Source organism: Eulemur rufifrons, chromosome 6, assembly GCF_041146395.1.
Source record: "Eulemur rufifrons isolate Redbay chromosome 6, OSU_ERuf_1, whole genome shotgun sequence".
Taxonomy (NCBI): domain Eukaryota; kingdom Metazoa; phylum Chordata; class Mammalia; order Primates; family Lemuridae; genus Eulemur; species Eulemur rufifrons.
Genome location: NC_090988.1, coordinates 90,152,634 through 90,164,907, shown reverse-complemented (window position 1 = coordinate 90,164,907; position 12,274 = coordinate 90,152,634). Strand labels below are relative to the sequence as shown.

General features: G+C 41.4%; 1 protein-coding gene across 1 annotated transcript in view; it reads left to right on the top strand.

Moving 5' to 3' along the window:
- Positions 1-4,448, top strand: part of AGBL2 (AGBL carboxypeptidase 2) — a 40,375-nt gene extending 35,927 nt beyond the window's left edge. The window contains exons 15-17 of the mRNA XM_069469891.1: positions 262-369; positions 1,831-1,917; positions 4,275-4,448. Of these exons, the coding sequence (XP_069325992.1) occupies positions 262-369; positions 1,831-1,917; positions 4,275-4,448 (369 nt within the window). The remainder of the gene's footprint in view (positions 1-261; positions 370-1,830; positions 1,918-4,274) is intronic.
- Positions 4,449-12,274: the final 7,826 nt, after the last annotated feature.

Here is a 12,274-nt window from a genome sequence, read left to right as displayed (position 1 = left end):
TCTAGAGGAAAGAGATGGTAAGGGGAGAATGGTGACTAGAGCTAGTCCGAGTGGATAGGTGACTGCGGGAGCAAGCCTGGTCCAGGTAAAGGACACTGCATAGCTCCCTCTCAGTCTTTCTCTGAGCTGCCACACTCACACTGTACCATTTGCTTTCTAAGGACAAAAGTGCTTTCAGAGCTGGTAGTTTTGCTGTTGGGTGAATTGGGCCAATTATGAATGGATCAATTCAAAAAGATTCTTTTCATTCATTCCTTGTAGGAAAGAGCAGGATATGCTTCTACTCTGCAAAAGCAGCCTACCTTTTTAAAAAATTCAGAGAATTCCCATTCTTCAACAATGAAAAATGAAAAACCAAGGATGAAAGAGGTAGTATTTTTGTTTGACTGTCACACAGGTTCTCCTGATTTCTCCAATTAGCACATCTCACCTACAGGGTGAAAAATGCAATAGCCAATGGTAGCTCTTACCTGTCAGTGCTACTGAGAGCAAGGGAAAATTAAAATTGGGGGTTGGCGGGTGCAGTGGCTCACATCTGTAATCCTAGCACTCTGGGAGGCTGAGGTGGGAGGATCGTTTGAGTTCAGGAGTTCAAGACCAGCCTGAGCAAGAGCAAGACCCCGTCTCTACTAAAAATAGAAAGAAATTAGCTGGACAACTAAAAATATATAGAAAAAATTAGCCAGGCATGGTGGCACATGCCTGTAGTCCCACCTACTCAGGAGGCTGAGGCAGAAGGATTGCTTGAGCCCAGGAGTTTGAGGTTGCTGTGAGCTAGGCTGACGCCACGGCACTCTAGCCCAGACAACAGAGTGAGACTCTGTCTCAGAAGAAATAAATAAATAAAATAAAACAAAATAAAATTGGGGGAGACACTGACATTGCTTTGGATCAGACACCACTGAAGTTTGACATCAAATATTGGTGATTTGTGATTGTAAACCAAGAATATAACAACAGGCTGCTTTGCCATCCATTCATCCATCCATCTATCCATCTACCTGATCAACAAATTTTATTTTTAAATCAATAAATTTTATTACGTACCTGCTTCATGCCAAGCCCTTTCCTGGATGTTAGGAATGCAACATTGAACAAAATACTATTCCTGACTCAGAGATTTTAGAATCTGGTGAAGATTTCAAAAAGTAAACAGGAATTATATCACAGAATACGGTGCAGTGGCAACAGAGGAGAGGCCCCTAAATAGTTTTTAGCACTTTAGAGTTTTGTGGCTATAAAATCGTTAATTTTTTAATGTATAAAATTAGGTTTCGGTACAATAGTAGCTAATTGTTAGTGGGTGGGGTGCAAAAGGGGCCCTCCTCCTGTGAAATGCTAGCCTGTGGTTAACAATGATACAATGAGGTCCCACAGTGCTATACGGGGGAACCCCACAGAGCACAACTGTCCCTGTTTGATATTGAGAGCCATTTGGTATCTACTGTGACAATGGCAAGAGCACAAGCTTTGAAAGCTATCTTGAGTTCAAATTCCAGCCCCACTATTTAATATTCTGTGAGTTATTTAAACTCCCTGGGATTCAGTTTCTGCATCTAAAGTATTATGGTGATAATATCTACATCCTAAGGTTGTTGTAAAAATTCGATGCAAAACCGTGTTAAGTACCTGACATATGGTTGGAACTTAATAAATATTGTCCCCTTTCCTTCTTTTCGTTGAATTGTTATTTGTCTTGCCTCTCTTTTTGTGTTGGAGTATCATAATGAATCAACATGTATGAATAAAAAGCAAACAGATAACGTAAATGGCATATAATCACACTTGTTCAAGTGGAAAATTTAGTGAGGATTTGTTCATTTACTTTAGACGCAGTTAATTGGAAGAGACAAAGGCACCTCCCTGGACCCATCAATGACCACCCTGATTCTGACTAAGAATAAAGAGAAAATGCAGGTACTTTATCTAATATACTGTATATACTTACATGCCAGCAATTTTCTTCTTTTTTTTCTTTTTTGAGACACAGGCTCACTTTGTTGCCTGGGCTAGAGGGACCTGGCGTCAGCCTAGCTCATGGCAACCTCAAACTCCTGACCTCAAGCAATCCTCCTGCCTCAGCCTCCCAGCGTGCTAGGATTACAGGCGTAGCCACTGAGCCAGGCCCAGCAATTAATTTTAATTAGCTCTCAAATGTATTATGTGATTTGGAGGAGTGGTGATCCACAGGCCACCCAGTTTTGCCTTCTCAGATTTGTTCTGCTCAGATGAAACATCTAAGGTAGTTTGTACCCTCTGGCTACAAACCACCTCACCACCCTGGGGCACAGCTCATAAGGTACTACAGGACTGGAGGAAGCCCACCCAGAGCTAAATGCTTGCTACGGAGAATTCAATTTTCTTTAATATTTCAACAAACATTTGTTAGGCAACCATTATTTAAAATTCATGGCAACATGTCAGGTAAGATGGCGATAGTAAATAGAGCAGTGGTTCTTAACCCTAGGAGATGTCACCATCAGCCAGTGTTACCGTTGATTATTCAATACCTAGGTTTGGCCGGGCGCGGTGGCTCACGCCTGTAATCCTAGCACTCTGGGAGGCCGAGGTGGGCGGATCGTTTGAGCTCAGGAGTTCGAGACCAGCCTGAGCAAGAGCGAGACCCCATCTCTACTAAAAATAGAAAGAAATCATATGGACAGCTAAAAATATATATATCAAAAAAATTAGCCGGGCATGGTGGTGCATGCCTGTAGTCCCACCTACTCGGGAGGCTGAGACAGGAGGATCCCTTGAGCTCAGGAGTTTGAGGTTGCTGTGAGCTAGGCTGACGCCACGGCACTCACTCTAGCCTGGGCAACAAAGTGAGACTCTGTCTCAAAAAAAAAAAAAAAAAATACCTAGGTTTGTGAATGATTTGCTGTTTTATTTTTATTTTTTTAGAGACAGGGTCTTGTTCTGTCACCCAGGCTGGAGTGCAATGGTGCAATCACAGCTCACTGTAACCTCGAACTCCTAGGTGCAAGCAATGCTCCCACCTCAGCCTCTTGAGCAGCTGGGACTACAAGGCACATGCCACCATGCCCACCTAATTTTTTAAAAAAATTTTTTGTAGAGACGGTCTCACGATATTGCCCAGGCTGGTCTTGAACTTCTGGCTTCAAGCAATCCTCCTGCCTTGGCTTCCCAAAGTGTTAGGATTACAGGTGTGAGCTACTGCACCTGGCCATGATTTGCCTTTTTAAAAGAATAAATTAGAATGAATTTATATTTATCCCTATAATAACATATCTCATGCTCATTTCCAGCACTCGCATATTCTTTCCTGAAAGGGAAGAAAAAAGAGATGGAGAAACAGCTAGTTAGCTGCTGTTTCAGGTAGCCCTGGGTACCTCTAACAGGAGGGTGTTGCTCACATGCATCTGGGTGGAACAAAGGTTGAGAATCACTGGATTAAGTTAGGTGTACTAGATATAGAATGGATGGTTCTCCCAAGGTGAAGTCCCTGCTGTTTTTCCAAGTCTGTTGCTTAGGAATTCTTGGATTGATGCTCTCATTTACCTATCAATGTGTTCTAGAGAACGTACTATGTGCAGGGCCCTTATGGGACAGTAAAGACAAGATTCTCCAGGAGGGGTCACAAGGCAGATAGATCACCACAGTATGATAGAAACAGAGGAACAATGAAAAGAAAGATTTAAATAAAGTCAAATCAAAGAGGGTTTCAGTCCTGACAGACTAACAAATGGTGGACTTGTCCTCTTTCCTCATTCAATATTCATTATAGGAAGTTTTATGGGTACCTGAAACCATATCCCACAATTGAAACGTGGTAATTAGGCTGTAACATGTTAGCATGGGTACATTTAAATTCAGTGTAGCAGATGAATGCCATCCAAACCTTTACCTTTACTTCATTTTCTTAACATTTCTAGTGTGATATTTCTCTAGCAGAGATGTGGACATTTAACTTCCATAGCATGTCAGAGAAACAGAATTGAAAAAATGGGGCAACTTGATAGATCAAGTTTTTCTCTTCCTTTGTGTAATGTTTCTAAACAACTTATAAAATGCTGCCCCTCCACTTCTCAGGGCAATTAAAATGTTGCCCAGGGATCTTGATTTGGCTATCTGGGGAACCAAGATAAGTGCTCAATTCACCTCTGCCCTTTAACAATGTCAACTATTTTGATATTTGGGAAAGAAATGCAAATACTTCTTACTAACTCCTTATAAAGCCAACCCTAACCCTAACTATAACTTTAGAAATGGCAACATAAAGTGAATTCAATTTTTTGATCTTGTTTGCACAGAGTAAGAAGCTAGGCGTTACAGTATCATGCACTCCAAAAAGAAGCACAAACTCAAGCCAAGAGCCAGTTCCAGGTATGAAGCCAAACTGGCCTAGGAACAGATATCCTGTCACAAAAAGAGGCCGTGCTGACATGGTGGCATACCCATCCTTGCACATATATACGTACCCGTAGGTATACCTACACCATGCCACACATGTGCTTCCTCAGGATGTTTGGGGTTAGATACATTTTGAAACATAGGAAAGGTATGATTGGGAACCACATTCATTCGTGGTATACTGTGTTGTGCATTCATCATGCACTGATCTTACACTACAAAGTACAAACTTGATCTGTATGCATGTGCTCAAGATGCATACCTCATGAATTTAACTATTTTTTCATAAAATGGAATTATGATGTATAGAAAAGCTTCCTTTATCAGAAACTGAAGTGTGTGCCCATGGAAATACAGCGCATATATCCTCATTTTAACCAATAGTCTCTCTAAAATTATGTGTGAATCAATTTTAAAAGATCAAACTCTAATTTAAACATATTTTGGAAGTGTGCTATATAAAAAAAAAAAGCCTTGTGTCAAAGCTTTCTAGTGATGAATGATCAGACTGTTGTATATCAGGTTTACTCAAAATGAGGTTTTCCCACATAGTGATAATTCATGTATCACCCAGAATTTAATGTTACATATATTATGCTCAACAAGGTTATGTAAACCTTTTAACCTGATGATTAAAATTCTTTTTCTCTGGCAAGTTGTTTCTTTTGATTGGTTAACTGCATAATCTTATGTGAACAGACATTTTATACCAGCCTTTTCTTTCTGAAAGTCCCTCATGAGCACCCAAGCATAGTCTGCCAGCTGCATCATGTCATGTCAACATGCTTAAGCTGTGTTAAAGAAGTGTCACTCCAGCTCATACCAGGCCCCTTTTTTGACTTTTTTTTTTCCTGTCACATTGGATTGAAAGTTTTCTAGCATGTTTTTTATTATTACTTTTGAACACTTAGCCAAGGCCAGGCGAGGTGGCTCACACCTATAATCCTACCACTCTGGGAGGCCGAGGCAGGAGGATCTTTTGAGCTCAGGAGTTCGAGACCAGCCTGAGCAAGAGCGAGACCTTGGTCTCTACTAAAAATAAAAATAAATTAGCTGGACAACTAAAAATATATAGAAAAAATTAGCTGGGCATGAAGGTGCATGCCCGTAGTCCCAGCTACTCGGGAGGCTGAGGCAGTAGGATCGCCTGAGCCGAGGAGTTTGAGGTTGCTGTGAGCTAGGCTGACACCATGGCACTCTAGCCTGGGCAACAGAGTGAGACTCTGTCTCAAAAAAAACAAAAAAATGAAAAAAAAGTGGCAAGTTTTGCTCCTCGGATTAGGAAGAAGTGCCCCACAGGAAATTTACATGCTGCAGCATCTAGAAGCCAAAGTGCCTGTCATTTTTCATTAAGCTTTTGGTAGGAGGCTGAAGGGATGACTCACTCTGGCTAGAGATTTTAAAATGACAAACTAAGGTAATTCATGCTAACTGCCTGAACAATATAAATAAATCTCATGCTGCTGGAGAAACAACCTGAGGTATCTTGATTACTAAGAGTGAACTGTGAGAATGGAATCAGGGAGAATTCAAAAAATAGCATTTTAATGGGGTCAGAGGATAAATAAGATCAACTTTACAACCAATGGTTGTTGATAAAGGTTAAGGATAGAGGGAAGAACAATGAATATACTTTATACTTTGTTTTCATTATAAACTTAATGTACAGTCACTAATTTTTTTTTTTTTTTTTTTGAGACAGTCACTCTGTTGCCCAGGCTAGAGTGCCATGGTGTCAGCCTAGCTCACAGCAACCTCAAACTCCTGGGCTCAAGTAATCCTTCTGCTTCAGCCTCCCGAGTAGCTGGGACTACAGGCATGTGCCACCATGCCCGGCTAATTTTTTCTATATATATTTTTAGCTGTCCAGATATTTCTTTCTATTTTTAGTAGAGACGGGGTCTTACTCTTGCTCAGGCTGGTCTTGAACTCCTGAGCTCAAACGATCCACCCGCCTCGGCCTCCCAGAGATTACAGGCGTGAGCCACCGCGCCCGGCCCGTCGCTAATTTTTTTTGAGATTCAAATGGATTTCAGGTGAACATGTTTTTTAAGAAGCCTTACTTTTTGGACTACGTGGCCTAACGGAGGTCCTATTGCCATCTGGTGGCAGCATACCCTTTTCTGTTTTTGGACAGGGGCCAACCCCTCTTGAAAGTGATATAAACAAATGTGAACAGGTAAGTTGATGACAGTAAGCATTACTCTTAGGAACATTAAATGTAGGAACTCTGTATAGAGGCTTTTTGAGAATAAAAATTCTAGGTGTTTTTTCCCATCCATTAAAAGGTGCAAGAATTGTGAAGATCTACTGGATGGATACCTGGCCACTCTCAAACTACCATTGATCACTGCCTTTAGTTATGTTGTCGACAAATTTCCTTATGAAATCAGATTCAGAAAGGTATTTTTTTTTTTTTTTTTTTTTTTTGAGACAGAGTCTCACTTTGTTGCCCGGGCTAGAGTGAGTGCCGTGGCGTCAGTCTAGCTCACAGCAACCTCAAACTCCTGGGCTTAAGCGATCCTACTGCCTCAGCCTCCCGAGTAGCTGGGACTACAGGCATGCGCCACCATGCCCGGCTAATTTTTTGTATATATATATTTTAGTTGTCCATATAATTTCTTTCTATTTTTAGTAGAGACGGGGTCTCACTCTTGTTCAGGCTGGTCTTGAACTCCTGACCTTGAGCGATCCACCCGCCTCGGCCTCCCAGAGTGCTAGGATTACAGGCGTGAGCCACCGCGCCCGGCCTCAGAAAGGTATTGTTTTAATGAGCATGTTTACTGACAAAGTTCTAGTAAAAAAGTACACACTACATGTCCAGTGTAATGCTTGCTTTATAAGGCTTGAAAAAATGCCACACAAAATGCTCTGCTTTGCAGAAATAGAACTACCATCTTCTAGTTTTCAGGGTGTTCTCAGACTAATTCTGGCTTAATTATCTAGAATAGCAGAGATGTTTCCAGGGCACAGAGACGTGGCACCTTCTGTACAAGATGTCTTTGAAGCTACAAAGCACACTCTGTCCTTTAAGCTACAAAGACAAACCGTATGGCTTGGCTAGGTTTAGTTGAAGTAAATTCCACCAGTGACATTTCTGTCCATCTCTTTTTTTAAAGACAGAGACAGGAGTCTCATTATGTTGCTCAGGCTAACTTCGAACTCCTGGGCTCAAGCAATTTTTCCCATCTCCACCTCCTGAGTAGCTGGGACTACCGGCACATGCCACTGTGCCTGGCTATTTCTGTCCGTTTATTAGTGTCCATTCCTTGGGAGGAGGATAAGCTCATCTCTGTTAATGCTTGCCAAGGTCCAAGATCTCAATCCCCTTTTCTACACCCTGATGCTGCCTGATCAACTAAAAAGCTCAGAATTTATTTTCCCCATTAAGTGGGTTCCACCTTGGCTCTGTGAAACTGAGTCATGTGGTCTATGAAAAACAAAGCTTCCTTACGAAATCAGGTTCAAAAAGGCATTGTTTTAATGAGTGTTTACTGACAAAGCTCTTGTGACAAAGTACATACCACATGTCCAGAGTAATGTTTGCCTAATAAGGTTTGAAAAAAAAGAAAGATCCTGTAAGAATACAGAAAGAATTAATGCTACTTGAAAATTCTGACTCCCTGCCAACACTTCTACCCTAAGATATGATCTATTCCCACTAATTCATCAGTCAAAAACAATGCATTGAGCAGTGACCGGCTTAGGAACTACGTTTTTCTTTTCTTTCTTTCTTTTTTTTTTTTTCTTTCTTTTTGTTTGGCAAGAGCAGCATCTGGGTACGAGCTTAGAAACTATGGAGAATGAACTGATGTGTAAGGTTCCATTCCTACCCCTGTGCTTAAAATCTAAGTGGAAAACAAAGACTAGAATACAAAATAAACCAGTCAGATATTTCACCAGCTTCAGAATTGTAGTGGGTTTAAGAGCCACCAACTTGGAATTTAGAACACCTAGATTTGAATCCCGTCCAGTCGGGGGGCAAGGAGAAGAGGGGGCAGTTGCTTAACTGCTCCGGACCTTCACTTCCTGACCTTAAAAGTGAAGTGACTATCTGGTGAAACAATCCCCAACATCCTTTCATTTGTATGACATCACATTTATTTGAACACTACTCTCCGCTGTTGATCATACATTGTAATAATGTGCCTGAAACAGTTTTCCTCTTCAGCCTAGGCTAGCTAGGTCTTCTCTCCCTCAATCTCTGGTCTTTGGGGAAACAAAGTCTTTTTGGTTGCTCTGAGTACAGTCCCTCCCATCTTGTCCCCAATCAGTTTTGGTACAAACCGTCTTTCCTCATAGCCCCCTGAGCTGGCTGTTCCTAGATTGTTGGATTCATTGACCAGAAGTCAAATCAATAAACCCCTTCACAGGTCCGGTCACTTCCCTGCCTCCCTCTTGGCTTCACTTCCTCCCCTACTCAGCCCAGACTCCAGGGTTCATGACGTCAGCCACTCTCTTGCCAGCACCCTGGAGCCCTCACCCTCTGTCCTTCTGCCACATCCACCTGGTAGTTCCCCAACTTTGGATCAGCCAGCTATCCTAACCATCTGTCTTCTCTACTCCTACACCCAGGCTGCCAAAATGGCTGCAGGAAAACATGCCATTGAGTGGACCAGGCCACTGCGCACATATCTTCTCCAGCCTTGGAAACTTACCCTCTGCTTCTGAAACTGAAGCTCCTTTACTCCACTCCCCACCCCCACCCCACCCCCCCAACCCGTCTGTGGCTACTTCACACCTCCATTTCCTCAAGTCCCCTGCTCCCTCTCTGCTCCTACCTTCCTCACAGCAAACAACCTTGCTCAGAGATAGTGTTTAAGAAGCTAGGCTCTGACAAGGAAAGAGTAGGCAGAAAACTGCAAATACATTCTGAACTGTCTTTGGTAGTTTTGTTTATATAGCAGTGTTAGCAAAACAACAAATGGTGCTGGGAGAATTGGACAGCCACATGTAGAAGACTGAAACAGGATCCGTGCACAAATACAACTCATAATGGATAAAAGACGTAAACTTAAGGCATGAAACCATAAGAATTCTAGAAGAAAACATTGGAAAAACTTTTATAGACAATGGCCTAGGCAAAGAATTTATGAAGAAGACGCTAAAAGTAATCACAGCATCAACAAAAATAAATACATGGGAAATGATCAAATTTAAAAGCTTCTGCACAGCCAAAGAAACTATCACTAGAGCAAATAGGCAACCTACAGAATGGGAGAAAATATTTGCATGCTATATATATGATAAATGCCTGATAACTAGAATATATATAGAACTCAGGAAAATCCGCAAGAGAAAATCAAACAACCCCCATTAAAAAGTTGGGCAAAGGACATGAACAGAAACTCTTCAAAACAAGACAGACTAATGGCCCAGAAACCTATGAAAAAATGCTCAACATCTCTAATCATCAGGGAAATGCAAATCAAAACTACAATGAGATATCACTTAACTCCAGTGAGAATGGCTTTCATCAAAAAGTCCCAAAACAAGAGATGTTGGCATGGATGCGGAGAGATAGGAACACTCATACACTTGCTAGAGGGACTGCAAATTAGTACAACCTCTATGGAAAGTAATATGGAGATACCTCAAAGAACTAAAAGTAGAACTACCATTTGATCCAGCAATCCCACAACTAGGTATTTACCCAAAGGGAAAAAATATATTCTAGGGGGGGAGGGGCAAAAAAAAAAAGAAAAAATATATTCTATAATAAAGACATCTGAACTCAAATGTTTATAGCAGCACAATTCACAATTGCAAAGATGTGGAAAGAACCCAAGTGCCCATCAATACATGAGTGGATTAATAAAATGTGACATATGTATACCATTAAGTACTACTCAGACACAAAAAACGATGGTGAACTAACACCTCTTGTATTATCCTGGATGGAGCTGGAGCCCATTCTCTTAAGTGAAATATCACAAGAATGGAAAAACTAGCACTACATATACAGCCTGGGCAACTGTACATAGCAGCTTGGTACCTTCTGCACGTCTCTTATTTATACTACTGACTTTGTTAGATAGGGATTCCGGGTCTCCAGGGATGAAAGTGAGCCCCTGTCCTGGTGATGCCCCACCTTAATCCTGTCCCAAGTGACTGCCATACCTAAGGGAGGAGGGAATACCCTATGAATCTGCCAATCAGAATTTAGTACACCAACTGCAAAAGAATGAGAGGACTCTCTGGCCCACGGGCCAAGCAGCATAGGTACAACTGAGTCTGGAAAGTGACCTAGAACAGCCAGCTTTCAGAGAGGCTTATGGGAGATCCACATGTGTAGTAAGACTCAAGGCATATAACTGCCAACTGTCCAATCAAAAGTGGTTCCATGGTTATGTCAGAGCCAAGAGGGAGGTCCCAATCTGGACACTATAAAACAAGAGGCAGACCACAACCAGGCTCTCTCTTTTGCCCTCTTTTGCTATGATAATGGGCTCGGTCATCATCTTTGGCATATAGATCACATTCTGTAAACCTATATCTTTCTCTCCTCAATAACCTCATTTTCATTCTTGTCTTACTTTGGTGCATCTGGTTATTCTTTGGCCATGAGCATGCCAAGAACCAACATTTCAGACCCCAAAACCCAACAACTTCTAGTTCCCTATCCTCTGCAGATTCTTCCCAAAATGTAATGGGTAGCTTCTGCCTTACACCATTGGAAAATATGATGGAGCAGTCCAAATCACCCACCCAGCCACCCTTGCAAGAGTCTCTGTGCCTCTCAGTGCACACAAGCACCAGTGGGACAAAGGCAATGGATATTCTTTGACACCATCAATGTACAAATCCATGAATAAAGAGTCCTTTCACCAAATGGTCTCTCTGGTTCTGATCAATGTCTACAAAGTTTCTGGATTTAGTTACAAGCAACATGGAAGTTTCTTACAACTTTAAAAGTTATGATAGATTTTGTGTGCCAGGCTGGGTAGGGAAATTATTTCATTCAATCCTCACAGCAGTGTATGAAGAGACATTACTATATTCATCTGTCTAAAGTTCAAAGAGGTAATGTGATCTGCCTAAGGTCACTGAGTTAATAACAGGCAGAAGTGGAATTTGGACCAGGTCCATTGAACTTCAAAGCCTATGTGCCTCCTGCTCTATAAATTGACTTCCAGTATCACCTAGCCCTGTGCTGAGTACAGGATGATATTAATTAAAACTAACATCTGTATTTCAACATACAGTTTAAAAAAAAACTTTCCTAGGCACAATTTCATTTAATGCTTATAATAATCCTGAGAGGTAGATATTAGTGTTATCCCTAGATATAGATACAAAAACTGAAAATCAAAGATGATAAAATGACAAATGGATACAAAGGAAAAGTCAGGATCTAAATGCAAGTCTTTTCTCACTAGTATTTCATTTTCTGCTCCATGCTCTGCCTCACTAAATGTTTGGCATAGAACACGTGAGCTAATAATGCAAGTTCTTTAGGTTGTAAAACAAAAAACAAGCAAACACGAGAGCTGGGGCTAAAGTGGTAGGATGATGCCTTTTTCATTTTTGCCTGTGATAGCCTGTAACCCGGCAGGCTGAGAAGTATGTGTTCACTTGTGTAGTAAATATTTATTGAGCACCTAGTACGTCTCCAGGACTGAAAACACAGCTGTGAACAAAGGCTGTCTCAGTTCCTGAACTCAGGGAGTTTCCATTCTAGTGGAGGAGACAAAGAGATCATTTCAGACAGTGTTAAGTGCTCTCGGGACATGTGGTAGGAAATAAAGAGGAGGTAAATTTAGATAGAGTGAGTGGTCGGAGAAGGCATTTCTGAGAAGGTAACATTAATCGAATGAATAAATGCACGAAGAGCAACTCGCAGACAGATTCACTATTCATACCAGAGTCATCTAGTGTTTGTCGGCTATTTGACTGTTAC